This window comes from Silurus meridionalis, chromosome 9 (assembly GCF_014805685.1).
Source record: "Silurus meridionalis isolate SWU-2019-XX chromosome 9, ASM1480568v1, whole genome shotgun sequence".
NCBI lineage: Eukaryota > Metazoa > Chordata > Actinopteri > Siluriformes > Siluridae > Silurus > Silurus meridionalis.
Genome location: NC_060892.1, coordinates 5,058,628 through 5,081,685, shown reverse-complemented (window position 1 = coordinate 5,081,685; position 23,058 = coordinate 5,058,628). Strand labels below are relative to the sequence as shown.

General features: G+C 37.6%; 1 protein-coding gene across 1 annotated transcript in view; it reads right to left on the bottom strand.

Moving 5' to 3' along the window:
* Nucleotides 1–23,058, bottom strand: part of gpc5b (glypican 5b) — a 71,667-nt gene continuing 48,609 nt past the window's right edge. Inside the window, exons 8-9 of the mRNA XM_046856837.1 lie at nucleotides 21,488–21,626; nucleotides 1–1,544 (exon numbers count right to left, since the gene is read on the bottom strand). Of these exons, the coding sequence (XP_046712793.1) occupies nucleotides 1,399–1,544; nucleotides 21,488–21,626 (285 nt within the window). The 3' untranslated portion in view covers nucleotides 1–1,398. The remainder of the gene's footprint in view (nucleotides 1,545–21,487; nucleotides 21,627–23,058) is intronic.

The following is a 23,058-nucleotide window of genomic DNA, read 5'->3' as shown; positions in this document are numbered from 1 at the left end:
TAATTCTGAAATCAGATAACATTTTATTGACCGATTTACACACGACAGTAGCTCCTCATAACACATTTTTGTCACATCGGTGCCACGCTTCAGCCAACATGCGAGGAAGTGTCGCTAAAACACATTTACAGAACAAATATTCATAAGACAAAAGGACAGAAATGTTGCAGACAATTACAATGTTATGAAATTTTGCCTACATACATTTTCAATTAGTTTATCAATACCATTTTTAGGTCTCATTCTTTATTGGTAAATCACACAACGTACAAGCCAGACTGCTGTATTTTTCTGTTTCACAAACATGCTATGCTAATTTGCATGATACCTAATTTTAACATCTCAGTGCTCTACTAACAAATAGAAATTTAACTGAACTATTGCCATTGCTGTCATTCCTTACGCAGACTTCATTAAGGTCACGCGTGCCTTTATACACATACGATGCAACAAAGAGCTTTCCACACGACTTTACACTATACTGCGACGTGAGGCGTGTTGAGTTTTAATTCAAATAGCAGCGAATTGAAACGGTTTGGCCAAAAAAAATGACATTTAAACATGACAAGATTTTCTTATATAATCCCAATGTTGAACGCGTTCGCTTTTTTTTCGGTTTAGTCTCTGCCCATGCCAGCTGCATACGTAAATCATTACACATTCAACATAAAATACATTATCTAGCACAATCATCTCATTTATATATATATATATATATATATATATATATTTTTTAAGCATTATCAGAATGAGTCGGTTTAGATTGCACACAAGGCACCTGGAACTATATTATATGAATCACGTCTAATTACATCAGCTTTAAAATGTAAAAAAAAAAGCAAATGATGTTGAGATTTTCCCATAACAGAAAATTCAGTATCAGCTGCTTTTTTATTCCTCATATATGTGATACAGTTCATCATGGTGTGCAGTCTGCCGTATTGTGTACGCTGTTACTTTTGAGATGATAACATATTAGAATCGATCATATTAGAATTAATATCAAATCTGTAATTTGCAGTTTCACTGCTGTCAGAGCAGCTCTTATAAAAAATTTATCTGACCAATCACAATTGAGAATTCGGCTGCACCTTTCTATATTGGGTTAAATAATAACCTCTACAACCCTGGTTGGGTGATGATTTAAACACAAAAAAATGAAACAATTATTTTGCCTGTAAAGGTGCCAATCATTTTGGAGTTGTCTATAAATTGTCTACTATTTGCTTAAATTCTACTTATAACTGCAATTCGTTACAAAATAACTGAAAAACAAGGCACTTTGTGGGTAACTGGAGGGGTTGTTGTAAAGAACAGCTATGGAGGATGGAGAGGGTCGGATCATCCGAGAGTCCAGTGCAAGTGCATACTTCAGTCCTCCTTTGTGTGCTTGAGGCTTTAGGTGGAGTTCAGGATAGACAGCAGCATGGAGAAGAGAGACAGGGAGAACACGAGTGGGGAGGAGTGTGTTCTGAACGCTGGCGAAAGATTGAAGGGTAATCCTTGTTTTACAGGCCGATATGTGAAGGAAGGGACGACAGGGCCTGTGGAAACAAAGACACACACATGTTCAGTGATGGAAGAGAGAAAAAGAATGATAGTGAGGGAGGGAGAATCAGGCAGGGAAGATGGAAGATAACAGAGTCAGGGAGAGAGAGAGACTAATCCCAGACGTCCAAGGTGTGGGGTTTATAAAGTGAAGTTACTGTTACCATCCTGTAGTTCATTATTTTTTTAATAACAGCATGTCATGAATTTTCTCATATCAAGTTCACACATTTTTTTCAGTCAACTTTTGTGGAACATCTGCTATCCATATCCTTATGAAGGAGTCTGCTGTTGAAATAAGAATGAGTGTAGTAATATAAACCTGTGATTTGTAGCTACGAAAATGTTGCTGCTGCAGAAAATCAATACCTTGTAAATAATCAGAATCAAAAGTTTAAAAATGCCGTGCTATAAAAAGTTTCCTTGTGTTTTAACATTTTTAAATATTTACAATATTGTGTTTGAATAATGCTAAATTAAAGGCAAATGTTTTGCTATATATAATAAGTCACTATGTGGGCAAAAGTATTGAGACCTGACTTTTCCATTCATGTATGGTTCCTCCCCAAACTGAATGCGCTAGAATTGAGTTTTCCCTTCACTTAAACTTGGCGATCCAAACCTGTACTAGCATTACAATGCCCCTGTGCACAAAGCCACTTAAAATACACACAGTCTGTGTGTCGTTTGTTTGGGGGTGAAGCATGCTCGGCTCAGCTCTCAAGGGCTCTCTCTGCATTGTGTACGTATGTCTATGCTCCCGGAGAGCGCTTTTCGAGATGGCCCCGCTTCTTCTGAGGCAAAGGTCATGATTGTGGGTTTCACAAATGGATCTGGCAGAAAGATCCATCAATCGGGCACATCCCATTCTTTCCTTACCTGCCAGATCCAGCACTTTCTCTCAGGGTTCGGAGGTCTTCTCTTAGGTCTTCCCCCTGCGGAGAGGACGTGCCGCTACTCCTCTCTTCCTGCGAGGAGAGGGATCAGGGGGGCTCTGTATTGGACGGACCTGTGGACTTGCCTCAGCAGCCAATCCAGTTTGAGGAACTTTTGGTGGTAGTTACTCGAGCTGTTGTTAAGCTAAACATAATTTGGCCAGCTGAAAAGCAGGAATTGCGTCCTCAAAACAAAGTTGATGAGCGCTTCTTGTGAACTAAGTCACCGCCCCCATGCTGGGGCCTGACATTCTTTCCTGATCTGCACACCTCAGTGTCCAGATCATGGAATAATCCTAATTCAGAACAATTCTTCAGCCTCAATGTTATCTTCTACTCTAATGTAGTGGGACTGAAGGAGCACTGTTATGGAACAATTCCCTTTTGTTGAAGAGATGTTTTCCAGGTGGATTGTGGATGCTATCTCCTTCTTTGGTCCCCTCCACTCCCCGAAGTGTGGCTGCCTCTTTCAAAGTGAAGCTAGGCAAAGGCAATGTTGGAGAAGGGAACAGAAACTATGAGGAGGTAATGGATAGGTATGGCCTACAACAATGAAATCACTGGACAAGCTCTTAAGGTCAAGGAACATTTCACAATTGACAAAGACACTGCTCGTACATAGTTTGGTCTTTTCTGTGGTAACATACAGATGTAAAACCTGGACTATAAAGAAACAAGACAGAAGACGACTTAGCGCCTACAAAATGTGGTGCTGGAAAGAATGTTATCAATACCATGGACGGCCAGAAGAACAAATGTCCATTTTTATACAAATCAAGCCAGATCAAGGATCATCAAGCTATGACTTGCCTACTTTGAACACATCATAGAGAAGAGGTCAGACAGGGGCTCAGTGGTGGTGAAGAGGTGCTGGATGATTGGGCAACTACTGCAGAAGTGATAATGGAGACAGCTAGAAAGGTACTTGGTGTAACATCTGGAAAGAGAAAGGAAGACAAAGAGACATAGTGGTGGAATAAGAAAAGTGCAGGAGAGCATAAGGGGAAAGAGGTTGGCAAAACAGAATTGGGATCGACAGAGTGATGAGAAAAGCAGGCAGGAGTACAAGGAGATGCAGCAGGTGAAGAGGGATGTGTCGAAAGACAAAAAAAACGGCATATGAGGAGCTGTATGGGATGTTGCACACTAAGGAAGGAGGACCGAAGGATTTGTACCGATTGGTAAAGCAGAAGGACAGAGCTAGGAAGGATGTGATGCAAGATGAAACAATAAAGAATGCAAATGCAAATGTGTTGACTAGTGATGAGAGTGTGTTGAGAAGGTGGAGGGAGTATTTTGGGCAGTGGATGAATGAGGAAAATGAGAGAGAAAGAAGGTTGGATGATGTGGAGTTGGTGAAGCAGGAAGTGGATAAGATTAGTAAGAAGAAAATGAGAGCAGCTGTAGAATGTAGAAATAAAGAGATAAAGAGTGGAAAGTTGGTTGGACCACATGACGTACCAGTAGAAGCGTGAAGGTGTTTAGGAGAGATGGCAGTGGAGTTTTTAACAAGATTGTTCAACTAAATTTTGAAAGGTGAGAGGATGCCTGAGGAATGGAGAAGGAGTGTGCTTGTACCGGTTTTTGAAAATAAGGGAGATGTGCAGACCTGCAGTAACTACAGGGGTATAAAGTTGATCAGTCACACCATGGGTGTGAATATGGGAAAGAGTAGTGGAAGCCAGCCTGAGAGAAGTGAGTAACTGTATGGTATCATGCGCTACAGATGCAATATTTGCTTTAAGAATGTTGATGGAAAAGTATAGAGAAGGTCAGAAGGAGTTGCATTGTGTGTTTGTGGATTTAGAGAAAGTGTACGACAGGGTGCAGAGAGAGGAGTTGTGGTATTGTATATGTTGTATTGTTTAGAGGAGGGCTGCTACAACTAATTGATCAAATTGATAATAATTCATAATTAAATTTGTTGTCATAGCGTGACAGCAAGATAACACAGCCGCTTGCGAAATGCGCAACTGGTAGCCGTATTGCTACCGGCAGAGAAAAAACACAGGGCCAGGCAGGAAATTGGGAGCAAGGACCAGCAGGAAACAGGAGAGATTGCTGACAGGAACACAGGGCTAACCGAACAGGATCCTCCTTAAATTGAGAATTAAGTGTTAGTGCCGGACGGAAAAGTGCTTCACGGACCGGAAGTGCATGCTGGGAAATCCAGGAGAGCCTGACAGGGACAGCACATTTAGGTTAGGCTCTGTGTTACTCATTAGATCGTCTGGGGTTCAAGCCTCAGGATCTCTCTGCCACTCTTAGGGCCCTTGAGTAAGGCCCCTAACCCTTTGTGCTCCAGGAGCCCTGTATCATTTCTGACACTGCGCTCTACACCCAGCTTTTACTGTGCTATAGTGTACATGTGACCTTTAAAATCTAGCGAAACATCTTCCCAGAAGATTACAATAGCAAATGTGGAATAAATGTGGAATGGTATGTTCAAAGTCAGGGGTACTTTTAGAAACAATACTATCAGAGAGGCTGTTGTAGAAAATAAATCAATGTCTGACAACAGCTCAGAATTTGTCAGATAATATAAAAGCACTGTGCTATAAAAAGGTTTAACATATTGATGCCTTGAACAATTTTCAATCCATTGCCCACATTTTCTTCTTGTTCTTTTCTTCTATTGGCTGCTCCCTTTAGGGTTCACCACAGCGTATCACCCGTCTCCATAACACTCTGTCCTTTACATCTGCCTCTTTTAAATTAACCAACTGCATATCTTCTATCACCATATCCATAAACCTCCTCCTTGGCCTTTCTCTTTTCCTCCTGCCTCCATCCTCAGCATTCTTTTACAAAAAAATCTTTTGGCAATATCATGTTTAAAATATGCTCGTTTAGAGACAAAAGTATTGCACTGTGACCTTTTTCAATTCAATTTAAATCAATTCAATTCAATAATTTGAATTTGTAGAGCGCCTTTAACAATGCACATTGTCTCAAAGTAGCTTTACAGAGATAAAGCAGTAATAAAACTATGTTTTTTTTTTGTTGTTTCTTATAATTGTAAGTTTGTCAGTGGTCTGTGTCAAGCGAAAACTCCCTGAGATAGCATTAGGAAGAAACCTTTAGACTTAAAAGACTTAAAGGGGAACCTCATCCTCATCTGGGTGGTCCCGAATATCCATTCATTATAGTTCATCGTTGTTAAGGTGTGCAAAATGATAGTGACAGTGGGAAACTGTCTGTTCTGTTTTGAAGAAACGATCCACAGAGAAACAGAAACTTAGGAACGATCAAAAAAGCAGGTGGTCTTTTTTTTTTATAAACACAGTTCAAGAAGGTGAGAAGATGAGAAGAACTTTTATTAGCATTAGGTACCATTAATGTTTCCTTTTCACAGCCTTAGAATAATGATTCTGTGTCTTATTTTAATGGTGGCCATTAAACACGAGTTGCTCAGAACAATACTCTCCTCGTGTCAGAGAGGGGAGTGTGTGGGGGTATCGAATGATAAAGTTAGAAGCAATCAGTGACAGAAAGAGAAAGTGAAAGAGAACAAAAACAGACTGAGATGTATAGGGAGAGAGAAGCCGAACGGAGCTAGAAAAGAAAAGAGCGAGAAACATCGAATTACAGAAGACTGATAGCAATACTAAAAAAGAGAGAACGAAGGGGGGGAAAAGAGAGACTGAATAAGAATCCCCATTTTTCATGTGCGGTTGATATATGTGCAGGTGTTGCACAGTGAAATCCCTGAGATTCAGCTCTGCTACATCAGATAAACACACACACACACACACACACACACACACACACACACACACACACACACACACACCTGTGATGGTTTTATGTGACAGTGTGTTAAAAAAATCTATCATATCCATAATTCACAACAGATGATAAAAACCATACATCATCAGGAGCAAGACAGACACACACACACACACAAATAAGAGTGCTGTATCAGAATGTGTCACTGTCTGATAAATGATGGCATTGGTGTCACTATATAGTATGCTGATGAGTTAATATGTCGATGCGCATTTATATATGGCTTGCTGTGTCTTTGTATGTGTGTGTATGTGTCTATCTATGAATCAACCTTAGTATCTTATTTTCACTGCGCCGTCTGACTGTGTAATTTATTTGGCCTAATAATTTGCCACTTTTCCGTAGAACTTAAACCTATTTGTTTCCTAGATTTTGATAACCATGGACACATATTGCTTGTAATAACTAATTGTGGATTCACCAAAAAAAGCCCAGATTGGTATTGTTTGTGCTGTCAGGCAGGAGCTGCCATTATAACCGGCAGTTAAGAATGGCCTATTAGGCTGGTAGGATTTTGATCATAAATTGTGCACCAGACCCAAACTTGGTCTCGAGCTGCGTAATGATGTACATCCGTCTCCCAGAGAAACCACACTGTATGTAAATTTGTGGACAGTAAAAATACCAAGTCCATGCATGCACTGTGAGGAGGCGAGGCAAGGAGGTCTTTAAAAAAAAAAGATATAATGATCAATGATTGAGAGAATAAATTGATTTGGTTGCAGACACACTTACAAGGACGTTTACAAAACAGACTTTTAAAGAAAAGCTGGACATTGTGAGGGAAGGTCGGCCAAACCATTTCTTATCATTTTAATTTAATTTACCTTTGTATTTTCTTTCATGTAGAATTTGCACAAAAACACACAATTTGCATTCATTTCAAATTTCCAGTAAAAGTGTAATGTATGGAGAAAATGCACAAGAATGCACAAAAATGCACAGAAAACCTGGGGTCATTGTATAAAGTTCATATTGATGCTACTGCTTAGAGATGATGCATGTAGGCAGTGCAGTTTTGGCTGTAGTGAAAGGAGACTTTGAATTGTGTTCATTTACACCACATACACATAGATACCTGTTCGTGATTAAGCACTGCGTTATACTGCATTTTTGTATCATATTGATGTTTTCTATAGCCATCATAATGATAAATGCATGGCACTGCTATACATGTGCATGAATATGTATATGTATATATTGCTATTAGAACTTTTGGTTTCACGCTAACTATATTTTATTGATTTTGAACTCTGCACTTTTCTTTCTTTCTTCATTTTAATTATATTAAGCTTACTTGAAAGGTCAGGATAAAAAAAAAAAAAATGAAATTGTCTGGGAAATTTCCTTAAGAGATTTTGGGCAAATCATTTAATTTTGAGTTTTGAATTTGAGCTTTTTTCCCAATATGGTTACTATTGAATATAAATAAGGATTTTAAATCGTCCATGTGTTTTCTAATTTCATATTAGTTAAAAAAATGCTGACTATCAATGTGTTTGTGATTGCATTAGCCAGTAAACTATATATTAGTCTAACTGATACAACACTGTGCAACATAGTCTTCACTCCTGGACCATAATGTCAGGCTAGGATTGTTTAACTTTTGAAACTGAGTGTGTTTATTGATATATTCTTTTTTTATTTAAACAAACGCTTTCATATGAGAGGAATTATATATATATATATATATATATATATATATATATATATATATATATATATATATATATATATATATTCTTCTTTTTTATTTAAGCTTTGGCTCATTTGTTCTCCAACTGATGTTTCTTTAATTGGAACCTTTATGGCTTTGGTAACATAATTGTCTTGTTTTTTTTTTCTTTTCATTTTATTGCACAAGAAAAACCTTCTCATTCAAGTATTTAATTTCCAGCCTTAGACATGTATTAATTTGAGAATGCTGATGGCCTTTTTCTCTGCCCCAACCAGAATTCTTGTACACTTCCTTGTCATGAGCTGATCAGACACAAAGAGGGAAAAAATAGGCGGAGGAAGGCAGACGACAAAGCAGCAGCCACACCTCTACTGTACGAAACACGATTCCAGGCCCTTTTACAAAATAACCACAGAGATATAGTGCACAATGCACAAAGGAGTCATTTATCACCGATCTGGTGCAAGCTGATGAGAACAGAGAGCTCAGCCGATCTGTTTCACACTAAAGGTGAAATGCCTCAGGGGTTCCTTGGTGGTGGAATGAGAAGTGTGGGGAAGATAATAACCTGCACATGTGTGTGTGTGTGTGTGTGTGTGTGTGTGTGTGTGTGTGTTGGTTTACTTCTTGTTAATGCGTGATATGATCAGTGTTATGTTTTTTATTACTTATTACTTACTTAAAAAGTTTTATTTATTATTGTTTTTTACTATTAAATCTGCATAACATCTATGAAATTCTCAGATTGGCTTTAAGAATCACTGCATAAAATGTTTAGTGTGCACTCACACACACAAACAAACAAACAAACACACACACTCGCTAACACACAGTGTGATAACTTACCACTCCTGAATAAATGCCTGTAATCAGAAGGGAAAATGCTGGTGAAGTTCAATTCGATTTTAATTTGTACAGTTTATTTTTTACAGTAAACATGGTAACGAAGCAAACTTGCAACCACATCCCCAAACTGTTGCCACAAAATTGGTGGCATAAAATTGTATAGGATGTCTCTAGATTTGGTATCATTACATCTTCCCTCCATTTGAACTAGAAGACCAATATGTTGCTCAAGCACACTCCATAATCCAGTGGAAAATCTTCCCGGAAGAGGTTATTCTAACAGCAAATGGGGACTTAATGCATGGGATGTTGAAAAATCCTATAAATCTTATAGTCAGATTTTCACAAGAGACATTTGTCCATATAGTGTATTTAGAAGCCTAAAGTTTAAAAACAACACAGAGGTGACAGCAATGATACAAGCCCTGATATGGCATGATGAGGAAACCTTGAGAGAAACCAGACTAAAAAAATTACCTATTCTCTTCTAACACCAAGTAGTGAATAAAGTGTGCTTCAAGGATTCAATATGAGCAAAAAGACATGGTTACATTTTCAATTATAAATCCAGAGTAACCGGGTGATATTTATTCACCAAATGATGACATTCGGGAACAAGCTGTTTTTAGGAAATGCCAGTGGTTACAGTAAAAATGTGGGACCAGCAGAAGGAAAAGTAGAGCATTAGGATACATAAAGTGAGTTTGAAGTGTGAGAGGAACCAAAGCAAGAAAAGTGTGTCAGGATCAGGCACTGGTGTTATGCCAAGGTTCCGATTTTCCCAAACTTGGCATAGCCTAGATCTTGGCTTTCACGTTTCTCAATTGCAAGAAGAGAAAACCGTACTTGTATGCTGAGAACATTTTTGCCAAAGATCAAATTGCATTTGCTGTTATTTCTAGCAATATCCAGATTTGATGATCCAGGACTAAGGTATTGTAACATGTCTAACTGGTAAAGCATTTGGATCCATGTGCATAAGGATAAAGGCAAATAAAGTGAAATTGCAATCCAAAAATCAAGACAGGCAACAATAATGCTGACAAAAGGCAACAGTCCAGAAGGGCCAGACCAAAGAAAACAGCATTACCAAAGTGGTAAGAACTTACATAACAAAATGCATATCAAGACTTCACACTGAATAGATACACAAGAACTTCCAAAAGAGTTTAAATTGTTATATATTGGTAGTTAGCTAATTCAAAGAGTTTGCATGACTGAACTTGGCTTGAATGCAAACCACATTGTAACAGGCAGTAGTTAAGATTTTGAACTTCTAGAAGGTTTTGACCAAGCTGCTGCTGGGGTACTGATCAATCCCCTTAGCCCTCAACTGCTCAGATGTAGAAATAAGATAATTGTAGGATGCTCTTAAAGAGTAAACATCTGCTCTAAATGCCATAAATGTACAAAAGTGTAATAAAATCAACAGTCTACTACAAAGGCACAGGCCCACAGGTTGCACACCTATGGAACTTTCTATGGAACAAGGTTTTTTTCTAATGCGATCTTAGGGTGATTAATCTTGCCACAGGCTTGCTCATTAGGGACAAACTTAAAATTGAATTGTAAATGGTTTATAGGGATGAACTGATTCATTTGGCACCTGACACCCATTTGCACTACTGTATTAATGGTCTGTCTGTTTCTCAGCCTCGTTCTCATGCGAAGTGAATACACAGGCAAGAGCCCAAAAAAGGTTATGAGTGCTGAGTGAGCTAAAAAGCAGCCAAAGTTTAGTTGTGCCATTGGTGTGTCACTATAGGAACGAACTAGACAAAAATTAAAGCACACATGCAAAGTCACTGGGTTCTTCTGTAGTGTAAAATTGCAACATACACTGACCAGGAGTAACTTTATGGCCACTGATCAGGCATAATATAATAACCACCTGCCTAATGTGTTGGTCCCCCTTTTGCTGGCAAAACCGTTCTGACCTGTCGAGACACCATTGACACCATTAACTTCTTCAGCAATTTGAGCTACAGTCGCTCATCTGTTGAATTGGACAATATGGGCCAGCCTTCAGTGTACATACAGATCCCATATCAAGCAACGTAACCCAGCTGGTGATATGAAGAACCTTCCTTATGTAAACCTTTAATTTAAGTAACTGAATCCAAAGACGTGTGCATATGTGATCAGTAAAGAAAATTTTTTAATTTACATCATTTCTAGTCAATCCTCTAAGCCTGCTTTAAGATCAGTGTCTAAGCTGAAGCTAATACAGGAGCTAAAAGTGAATACACAGCTCTGCATACCGTAGAATAAAGTTCAGACCATATTTGATTGAAGAGGCTCGAGACGAAAGTCAGCAGCAAGGAGTGCCAGACAAAAGGTTTTTTGTTAATGCATCTTCACTGCACACAGATCTAAGCAGGCATGATGGGTTAATAATACACTTTGATGTTCATTAGACGAGACAAAATCTTATCTCATCTGATCACCCACAGCTACAGAAGAGACAGCAGGTACCAAAAAATGCCGCCGTTTATGTGACCAGGGCGACGGCAATGCGATGCCAGCGCCGTCAGCATGTACCCTCAACGGGGATCGACAAGCACAGCAGGACATCGAGCAGTAATAATGAATTCAGCTTTCTTTATAATCACAGATACAAAAGAATGACAGACAAAGAAGATCCAAAAAGGAAACAAAGGGAATTCTTAAGCCACCATTTCCACAAATTCAGCAAAGACACTTAAAACAGTAGTAATTATTGATATTTTATTTATTATGTTTCAGTAAGGGGCACAAGTGCACATTTGCACAAGGCTATGCAAGAGCATGATTGGTGCCCACCTTCCACTACCAAAAAAGTGGGGTAAATACAAGAATAAATACATTACATGCAATGGAGCCCCCACTATGTGCAGAGCCCATATTTTTATCATATATACTGCATACCCCATTTTTGCACTGCTGGTTTCAGATCATGAGCTGCAAATTGCTTCTATCGTTAAGCTCCGTTGTCTTGTTTCTAATGATTGTCTGGTTTTGAAAACAAGAAAAAAGGTGTATTTAAATAAGGCTTGTGCACTGTAATGTAATAAACATTATGCAAACCTGTGCTGACTCAGAAACAGTCGGCTGTTAGGCTGTTAGGCAAACTGTGTGTGTGCCTGGAGGCAGGGTAAGCGGAGACACCCAGATTCCAACACCAACATCCACATTATCACAATCATGGCTCTAGCGCAAGATTCCGATCCTGCACCTGGAGAATATTATGTACTCAGACAAGTAACACGGTAATAACAGATAAGGAGCAGCGAAACCGACAGTGCTGATCGACGTGTGGATTCCAAATGACTGTAACATTGAAATGAAAAAAAAAAGACAAGAAACTTGAGAGAACTGAGAAGGAACTGGAATGAGGATACAATTAGGATACTGTCTTATTGTTGAGAGGATTATCTGAAGTCATGGTGCTATCATGTTTTGTAGATGACATCGAGAAAACTGAATAATTAGAGTAGAATACCAACACAGGAATGTTTATATGATATTAAGTAATGTTCCACATGTTTTCTGAACATCTTTTTATCTCTCAAAACAGCGCTTTTTTCATGACATGGGTTCCAAAAGATGAAAAAATTCCATTTGACCTTCTGGTCAATATTGACCATATGACTGTCTCACACAATGCTTTATTGGATTCAGAACGGTGATTGGACCAGCCTTTAAAGAATGCTAATCACTTTCATTTTCACGAAACCAGGTAGAAGCCACTTTTTCTTTGTGGCTTGGTGCATTATCACACTGAAAGCTGTCATTAGAAGAAGGTAAATTGATGCCATGATGTGAGGGACATGGTAAGCAACAATAGTCATTCAGGCTGTGGCATTCAGGCAATGAATGATTGGTTTTAATGTGCACAAATGGTGCAAAGAGACCATTCCCTCTATCATTACACAGGTCAGCTTCATGGATTCAAGCTGTTGGCACCAAATTCTAAGCCTCATCAGAGCATCAGCTGTCCAGTTTTGGTGAGTCTGTTCACTCTGCTGTCTCAGCTTCAGATGTGTACAATCCGAGATGCATTTCCACTCACCTTAAGTACATTTACAAAGGTGCTTTGAAGTCTCTATCAATTAATAAATCAACACTGGCTCACTAGGTTCCAATCTGAGGATACCGTCACCCTAAAATTCCTATGTATTCTGTTGGGAGCACACTTCTTTTTATTTATTTATTTATTTATTTATTTTTTTACATAGGACACAGAGAAAATAAGGGCTAGTTTAAGTATTTGAAATATCGGTAGGTCTTCACCTATAGTTTGAAGATGATGCAGCTGTTTGGTCATCTAGAGAAAGTTCATTCCACCACCTCAGTGCCAGAACAGAAAAGAGTCTTGATGTATACCTACCTCTTACCCTAAATGATGGTGGGACCAGTCAAGCAGTGCTAGAAGAGCATGGAGCAGTGCAGAGGTGGCAGAAGTACACACATCCTTCACTTAAGTTAAAGTAAAGAAGTTTGGGCTCTGACATTTACTTCAGTAAAAAGTAGCCATTACAACTACCTGTTTTAGTGTCATGATGGTTACTGGACCTCACATCATATTAATATTAGGGCTGTCAATCAGTTTCTTAATATTTAATCTTGATTAATCGCATGATTATCGTGAGTTAACTCGTGATTAATCGCAACTTAATCGCACATTTTATCTGCTCTAAATGTAGCATAAATTAATACTTTTCAAGTTTATAATGCTCTAATCATACATAGAGCATGAAGAGAAAGTATTCTTTAGATGTTTTAAAGTAATAGTTGTGTTTTAAATTTGTAATTCATCAGGACACCAAACAAAAATTTTGCTATGTTTCCACACAGACGTTTAATGAGGTGATATCTGATAAACTGTACCTTTACTAACTTTCATACGGATTACATAATCATACAATTTTTTAATGTGAATGTGAGTTTATTTGAAAGTAGACATTTCAAACTTTTCATACATATATTTATTATGTCTGTGATGCAAATATTTACTGAGATTCATGTTGTTATATTTGTGTGCGTGAAGAGTAATGACAGAAATGGCAGAGAGCGCCCCCTGTCTGTTTTCTTTATTTTACAAAAGCACAGCATTTTGTTGTTATTGGGGTATACAAATAAAAGAGATTCGAATAATATATAGCTATTAGCTATTCAGTTTGTTTCGACATTATGAGGAGAAAATGCCACAAAACGCAACGGCGCGTTTGTCCACCCAAGAAGATTCATTCCAGGATGTGTGCATCATGGCAGATTTTGGTGCTTGATTTGAGACTTGCATCAGTAAAACAAGTTTCGTGATTAAAAATTATTTTTCGGTGGATTTTTAAAAATTTTTTATATCTGAGTAATGAAAGGACGTTGCGAATAAATGTATATATATACATTTATATACAATTAATTTTAACAGCTCTAACTTTATTTTTGACCATTTTTATTTGAAAAAAAAAAAAAAAAAATATATATATATATATATATATATATATATATATATATATATATATATATATATATATATATATTTTTTTTTTAAATAAAAATGGTCAAAAATAAAGTTAGAGCTGTTAAAATTAATTTGCGTTAATGCGTTATTAACCAGTTAATCTTGACAGCCATAATTTATATATTAATACAAAACAAATTGCTAATTTTGTTATCTAATGAATGTATCCAAGCTGAACAACCAACATATAGAACTCAAACAGAGAAAAGATGATGATGATCAGGTGATCAGGAACGTCTCTGTTCTCAGTCATGTTTACATCGCCGACTCCCTCTGTCTCATTCACGTTAGCTCCAGTCTTCTTGTTGCTTTTTGCCTTTGTCATTGTTAGCAACGTAAACTAGCCTACGTCTGTTGCGTGTGAGAGCCAGAAAATGATACACCAGTGGTAGATTGAAAAACCCACGCAAATACAGAAAATAAGTTGATGCCTGGTTTGAAGATGTTAGAAGTAGAAAGTACTTGTGATATTATTTGTTTAAAAATGTAATAAGTGAAAGTAAAAAGTTGTCCGAAAAATAAACAGTGAAGTAAAATACTGATACCAAAAAACATCTACTTATACTTATAACAAAGTATTTGTTCTTTGCTACTTCTCACCTCTGGTGCAGTGCAAGTAGTGATAAGAGCTTTGAGGTAAGAAGGTGCTGGTCCATTTTTGGCTTTCTGGCAAGCATCAGTGTTTTGAATCTGATTCATAAGTGCAGCTACCGGAAGCCAGTGGGGGGAGCGCAGCAGGGGGGTGGTGTGAGAGAACTTACTGTAGGCAGGTATAAAACAAGTTTTGGATCAATTTCAGAGGACGAATTGCATTCAGAGGTACAGATGCCAGCAGAGAGTTGCAGTAGTCCAGTCGCAAAATGACAAGAGACTAAACAAGCACCTGAGCAGCCTGTGTGGATAAAAATGGTTAAATCCTTCTGTAGGATGTAGAGAAAAAGCAGACAAGAGCTTGTCACTTTAGCAACATGTGAGGAAAAGGACAGTTGAATGTCCATGGAAAATTTCACAAGCAGAAAGTGATTATTAATTTGAACCAGTCTTTATTGACCTCTCACATCAAAGTGTTTCTGTCTGCAGAAAGGAAGATCAGAAGTTCTAGAGAAACACGAACCAGCCTGTCTGACACCTTACTGATGGGTAAAATCATTGATGAAGCTAAATGTGTTAAAATGTTCTTCACCACCATCATTACAACATCAAATATATTTTGTTTGAATGTTGTAACAATGCAGTCGTACAGCTGCAGGGATCCTCATCTGATCCTGAATATGGGTCAGTGTCTGTTTGGGGTTTCACTTACTCATTCCATGTTTCTTCCAGGCTAATATTGTTTCAATATAGCAAATATATTGTGAAGAAACACTTTAGGCCTCATTTCCCCAAATTCAGCAACGCCATTTAACACAGCCAATCATTAGAAACAAGAAACTGGAGCTTAATGATAGAAGCAATTTGCAGCTCATGATCTGAAACATTGCACCCTCATAAAGCTAGATGCCAAATAAAATCATAATAATTACTACTGTTTTTCTTGCGACATAATAAAAAAAAAAAAAAGGAAAAGGTTGAATTTAAATAAGGCTTGTGCATTGTAATGTAATAAACATTAGGCAAACCTGTGCTGACTTTGTGATGTACATAGTGAATATGCTGAATTAAAACTGAACTAGCTTAGGAACAGACTAGCCATAAGCTCCTAGGTCTGCACGGGAATTGATGTGTGTGTGTGTGTGTGTGTGTGTGTGTGTGTGTGTGTGTGTGTGTGTGTGTGTGTTTGTGCGCGCATGTGCCTGGGGGCATTGTAATCAGAGACAGCCCAAACTCACCACCTGTCTGACACTAACCATAACACAATGGTAAAAATCACAGATTTTTTACTGGTTAAAAGTAGTGACGTGTTGGACAGTGGTTTCACCACCATGATCTCATCATCTACTGAGGGAAAATATTTTGTTAGAATGTTATAACATGCCAGTTCTACAGCTCCAGCGATCCTTGTTAGAATTGAACCATGGTTTGATGTGGTTTCAATTATTTTTTCCATGTATTATCTGGGTCCTACAGTCTACCATGCATGTAGGTGGACCGGCATCTTATATTCCAACCCAATTCTCTTAGAATAAACTGCAGATGATTGCAACATTGGATATAGCTGATGTTTTTTATTCTGCGTCACAAAAAATGTTTTTGGTTTGGAACATGTCTTCGGCACATTTTCCCGCTCAAACACACCTCAGCACAGCTTCAGAATGATGCTGATAATAAAATGATGATATAACGTGTCAAGCACGGCATGTTAGAGTTGGAAAATGCATGCAAGAGATGAAAACAGCAGGAATGGGAAACACAGATATATTTGAAACTGTTTTTCGCTTGAAAAGGTGGAAAATAAAGAAGCAGGTGAGTGCTGATGGTGTGTGTTTGGCACAGGGGCTGGAAATGAGGTCACTGTAATCACAGTTTACCAGGCTGTTGAAGCATGCCTGCTAGTGTGTTTGATGCTGGGAAGGTAATCTGGTAATTACCCAGGCAGATACACAGGAATGCCAAAGTCAATACAAGAACAGTCAGTCAGTGATACATGGCTGGCAAATAGTGCCAAACGCTTTTGTTTCTTTCTTTTTTTATATATATAATGCAGCCTTTTTCCGTGATTTGATATATGCTATATGAGACAATGGAGCACTGTCTCTTTGCTCTCTCTCTCTCTCTCTCTCTCTCTCTCACACACACACACACACACACACACACACACACACACACACAGTCTTATTGTTTGACCTTCACTCGAGGCTTGAGGTAGGCAATATAAAGCTATCTGTCTCAGTGCAATCCTAGTTGAATTGGTAATGAGTTCTTCATTATCCAGACCACAATTCCCAAGAAAGGAAAAGGAGAAGTGTGTACACACACACACACACGCATGCACGCACACATACACACACACACACACACACCTCTAACCCGTACCAGCTCACAGAAACACAGTACAATACCTACGCATTGCAATCAACAACAAATAAAAAAGTCAATGTACACAACCCTCACACAGCCCTCTGTAATATACAACATACAATATTCATGTTTTTAAGCCTGAAACTTCCCTCTGAGCCTAGAGGGCTGTCTGCAGACGGCAGTTTGAACGATGGCCCCTTCACCCTTATACCCCAAGGAATGCCGATTAATCAAAGAGGAGCCACATTCATGCTAAGGCCTCCTAGTTAAAGGTAGGAAAGTCAAACAGTTACACACAATGCATTTGACACAGTTTGAGAATTTGCAATGTCAACATTGGAAGGTGAACACACATACACTATAATATGTTGACGGGTGCAAGACAGCAAGGACATTTGCTGAGTTTGCTACTTAGCATATAGCATTTCCAGTATATACAACCATGCAGCTTTGAACAAACTGGTTAGTAGGTGAACTATAGATTTTGTCATTTTGTCATTTGTCATAGCCTGGCACACGCACACACACACACACACACACACACACACACACACACACACACACACACACACACAAACACACATACAAACTCATTTACACATAGACACACTTCTGTTTGGAGATTTTCTTACACCATGTTCCAGATTTCAGTCTCAGCAACTACTTATCAGACCCGGCTTCTATAAACTGGGTATATAAAGTTACAGGCTAACTATACCACATCCGCCTTGGGCATTGCAGATTCAGGGGTCTGCCAGAGCAAGGAAAAGGACAAGTAAGGAGACAAAGACAGGAATAAAACACACAGGAAGCGTTTGGTTGGACATAACTCTCACCCCCACTCAACTATAAGGTCAAACAGCTCTAAAGGCCAGTGGAAGCTTCCAGCTAAATGAATGTGAAAAAAGCTTTGGGAGCTTGTGTGCGAATTTCTCGCATTTAAGAGTATTAGCATTATTGACAGTGAACACAGGCTGAAGCAATCAATGTGTAATCCCAGGTCACACCTCAAAACACAAGCATATGGAATCTACAGCCAGAAGATTGAATCAATTGGAAAAACTGATATTGACAAAAAAGTCTGTCTTCAGATAGCTTTTTTTTGTTTTTCTGTCATTTATTTCTTCCTGCACAAGCCTGATAATCCAAATCATTCCAAAACCAAACAAAGTGTACAAATGGCATATTGTTTGTTGTCAGTCACTATCAGATCATGGCAGACAGAGCAGAGTGAAAAGGAGCTGAACGTGCCCTGGTTCAGATGGTCAGTTCTTGTAAATGAAGCACAATTGATTGTGTCAAAAGCTTTGCAGTGTCTGCTGGTGAAACCAATCTTGCATGACAGTCAACCGTCTATAGTCTTTAATCAACTCTGGTCAATTTTCCATAAATTCCTCATTTAGGCATGATCCATGTTTGTAGAACCTTTCTTTATCCATTTAAATAAAGCAGTCCACAGTGGCTTTACAACTATGATATGTAAATTTCCACTATTCTGATTGGCTGTTCAACTTACAAGTAAAATGAGACACAATGCTCCTGCCTGTATCAGGTACAAATCTGCATTAGCAATCTAAGCTAGCTAGCTTTTATAAGGATCTGTTACGCTAATAACTATTTCTGAATCTAAGGCATCTCTTTCATTTTAATATTAATAATTTGTTTGTTATTTAGCATAGTTGGTCCCCTGAAAAACACTCTCACTCACCCACACACACACACACACACACACACACACTTGTGCTTTTAGGCTGCTTTTCTATCAGTCTTCAGTCAAACTCATCCCAAACCATGATGCATCACTCAACATCATTCTCCTTCTTGAACAAATAGCTCTTACATAACCTAGAGGTGTGTTTGGGGTCATTGTCCTGTTGGGAAAAAAAGATGGTCCCACTAAGTGCAAACCAGATAGGATAGCATGTTGCCGTAAAATGCTGTGGCAGCCACACTGGTTAAGTGTGCCTTCAATTTTAACTAAATCACCAACATTGTCACGAACAAAGCACCTTCACACTATCACACCTCCACCTCTGGGTTTCACAGTGGCAGCCACACATTCAGGAACCATCGAATCTCCTTCTGTACAGCGGTTAGAGCCAAAAATGTAAATGTGAACTCTTCAGACCAAAGGACAGTTTTCAATGATCTCATGTCATTTGCTTGTGTTGTCTCTACAACAGCAAGCCTCTATTGCTTGCTGTTTCTCCAAAGTAATGGTTCCTTTGCCACAATTCAACCATGAAGGCCTTCTCTGAACAGTGGATGTTGAAATATGTCTGCCACTTAAACTCAGAGAAGCATTAATGTAAATTGTCGGTTGCTGAAGCTGGTAATTCTAATAAACCTATTCACTGCAGCAGAGAGACTGACCTTCACTTCTTAATATAATGATGGACTGTCTTTTCTCTTTACTTAGTGTTCCTTGTGATAATATGGATTTGTTCAGTAGTTGTGTTAGCAGTAATAGGGCTGTTGACTCTGTCCTCAGCCTTTCCTCTGCACAAGACAACTGATGGTCTAAAGCACATTAGGAAGGCAAGAAATTTCCCAGCTTGCCAAGCTTCCTACAAAGCGAAATGTAGCTATTTTGGACAATCAAAAAAATATAACATGTTTTTGGTTGTTAAAAACATATTTTCGTTATCACATAATTCCATATGTGTTCTTTTAAAGTTTAGATGTTTTTGTTTATGTTAATGTTGAATGTAAAAAATAATAAAAAAAAACTACTGAAGGAGGTCATATACAATAAATCATACATAATAACAAAGCCATGTGGCTGCACATGGCAAAAGATTTATGCACACACCTGTGTGTGTCTATTTGTGTATTTTATATAATAATAACAAAATAATAATAATAATAATAATAATAATAATAATAATAGTAACGTTAATATGATTATTGTTATTATTATTATTATATTATTATTATTATTATATTATTAGTAATTTTTTGTATGTATGTATGTATGTATGTATGTATGTATGTATGTATGTATGTATGTAAGTTTGGGTATAAATAGATTCAAAAGCAATTGCTGATGTAGAATAAAAATGTGCTACGTCAGTCATAGTGATTACTGAAATTGGAGAGTGACTCAGGATCGCCAGCTGGCTCTGAAATTTAACTGTCTCCATCCACAGCCTCTTTGGCCTCGATTGGTGTGAGTTTGGGAGCTGGAAGGGGAGAAAATCCTGCAAATGCTCAGACAGACTGCATTGGCTTAAAAGTGGAAACTAACAGCTTTCAGATTTAATTCTAAGAAGGTATGCACAGCACCATGGAAATATGTTTCTGGTCTTAAATTGTAATTGTTGTTTTAATTGTTGCAGTTTTGTGAAGTCCTTAAAATCCCATAATACAGCTTTTCTTAAACAGTCAGTGCTCATTTAATATATAATCCTCTCAGAAGCGGCCTTCTACTTCTCCTTTTCCCCAAGGCTACACCTAAGGTAGACAAGTTAGTTAGATGATGCTATCTAGGACTAATAATATAGTTGTTCTGTTTACAGTTTAAATATTAGCATAAAACAATCAACCTGATTGATCAAACTGATCATATGTTTACTCCTCATATGGACCCACTTAACTCATAATCCCAAAGTTTTTGCATCTGTTATTATTAGCTAGTTACTTAGTCCCTCTCAGACAATCTCAAACAATATGTTTTCCAGTCAGATCAGTAACAAAATTTGTAAATGATTTCTGATGCACAGGTATGAAATGCATCATCAAGGCTAATTTATTTACAATTTTTACCTCAGGAAAATAAATATATTGAAGGGAACAGTGCAGCTCCAAGCTTAAAGCCTGGTTAATTATTCATGTGTAGTATTGTTAAGGTTAGGGGTTAAACCTGAAAAGGTCAAGAAAAGGCACAGGACCAATTGCTTAACCTGACCTTCAGAAGATCAATACCAACCATGTTTTTTTTTTTAAATAACTCATTGATTGTCTATTGACAGCAGTGTACAAAAGATTTTCAGGTAACTTATTAGGACTTGATCCTTATTAAACAAACCCGCATCCCTTATACATGCATATCTGTCATTTTACAGTCTATAAATCTAAATTTGACCACCTGATGGAAAACTCTGTATGAAATCTAATGAATTTGCTCTTAATGCAAACCCCACCTCAAATTCTAACCTTAACGAATATATCTTGTTTATGAGTAAATACACAAAAAATGTTTTAACCATCAAGATTAAATAAAAAATGCACCTATTTCCTCCTCATCCTCCGCTGAAGCTTCACACCCATCTTCATCATCGCATTCGCCGCTGGTTTCGGTTCCACTGCCGCTGTCCACGTGCAAGAGCCCATGCTGCCCATCGTCTAGTCCTGTTTCAATCCACATATCCTGTAATACACCACAGACATCAAGGTCAGAATTTTATCCTGTACACTATCAAATCAACATACACAATCATACAGAGAATGACATGTAGTGAAATGCTTTTTTTTACGACTGTTTAACATGTAAGAGAAACAGAAATAGAATATAAATAAATAAAATAAATATATTTATATATATATATATATATATATATATATATATATATATATATATATATATATATATATATATATATATATATATATATATATATATATATATATATATACTTTATACTTTATACTTTATACTTTATTATCTATAAAGAGTTTTAATAAATGAGTCCCGATGTCTGTGAACTTTGGTATAATCAAGTATCTCTGAGGCCTTATACTGTCCATCCTTCACTATTGGCACAGCCACATTTAAAACAAAAATGTATGTTATTAAAATGTATTGCAACATGACACAATTAGTAAAAAGATTGCAGGACATTTGCCAAAAAACAAGGAAACAAACATTGTCAAAATGCAAACTATTATCAGCACAACCTATGCAAACTCAGATGATTTTTTTGTTCATTAATTTTAGCTATACACAGCAAAACGGTTTAGTGGGAGCAAATCTAGAAGAAATCTCATGAGGCATTCTTGACATTTTCTGACTGATTTATCCTTTCAACAGAAAAACCCACTCCCTTCTTCAAAGCATACTAAAAAGTTAATAAAATTTAATTCCTTCCTCTGTCTTTAGTTTGTTTAAAAAACAGGCTGTTCTTTATAGGCTCACATTCTTTGGCTGAAGTTGATAAAGCACAATTTCTTTTCCGTAGCATCCAAAATAATGTTTTCTCAGATAAAACTCAGTGGACAGCATGGGATAGTGTATGTTTGTTGGATTTTAGAACAATCTTTATTGCCCACCCAGTGAATCGATTTACTCTTGGCTTATGTTCTAATGCAAATGAATATTTCGTGCTAAAAACAAAACAAAAATGGTATTCCAATACGAACCTGTAAATCCTATTTCTTTTCTACAAAATAATTGGTCTTTACTTCTCAGCCACCTGACAGAAACTGCTCTAAAGGAAAAAATCAACCAAGCAAAACACTTTGAAGCAAGTAAATAAAGCAAACCCACCCACGCAACCCAAATAAACGCTCTGACAATGGCTTCCAGGCCAGGAGTCACAGCTCATAGCTTATAATACCAGCCAAAACAACAACAAACGGTGTATGGCACGCAGAATAGCACATGGACTTGCTCAGGCGTAAATCCCAATTTTATAGAAGGAAAATTTTTAACATATGCAGCACTGGCAAGATGATGAATACTGCATAAACACAGGGCATGTGTATGAGCAATAGAACAATACATTGGCTAAATTTAATCCTTTTTCTCTTCCTTTCATATGGGATTGCTCAAGCAAAAAAAAGAATTTGCTAATTTCTTCATT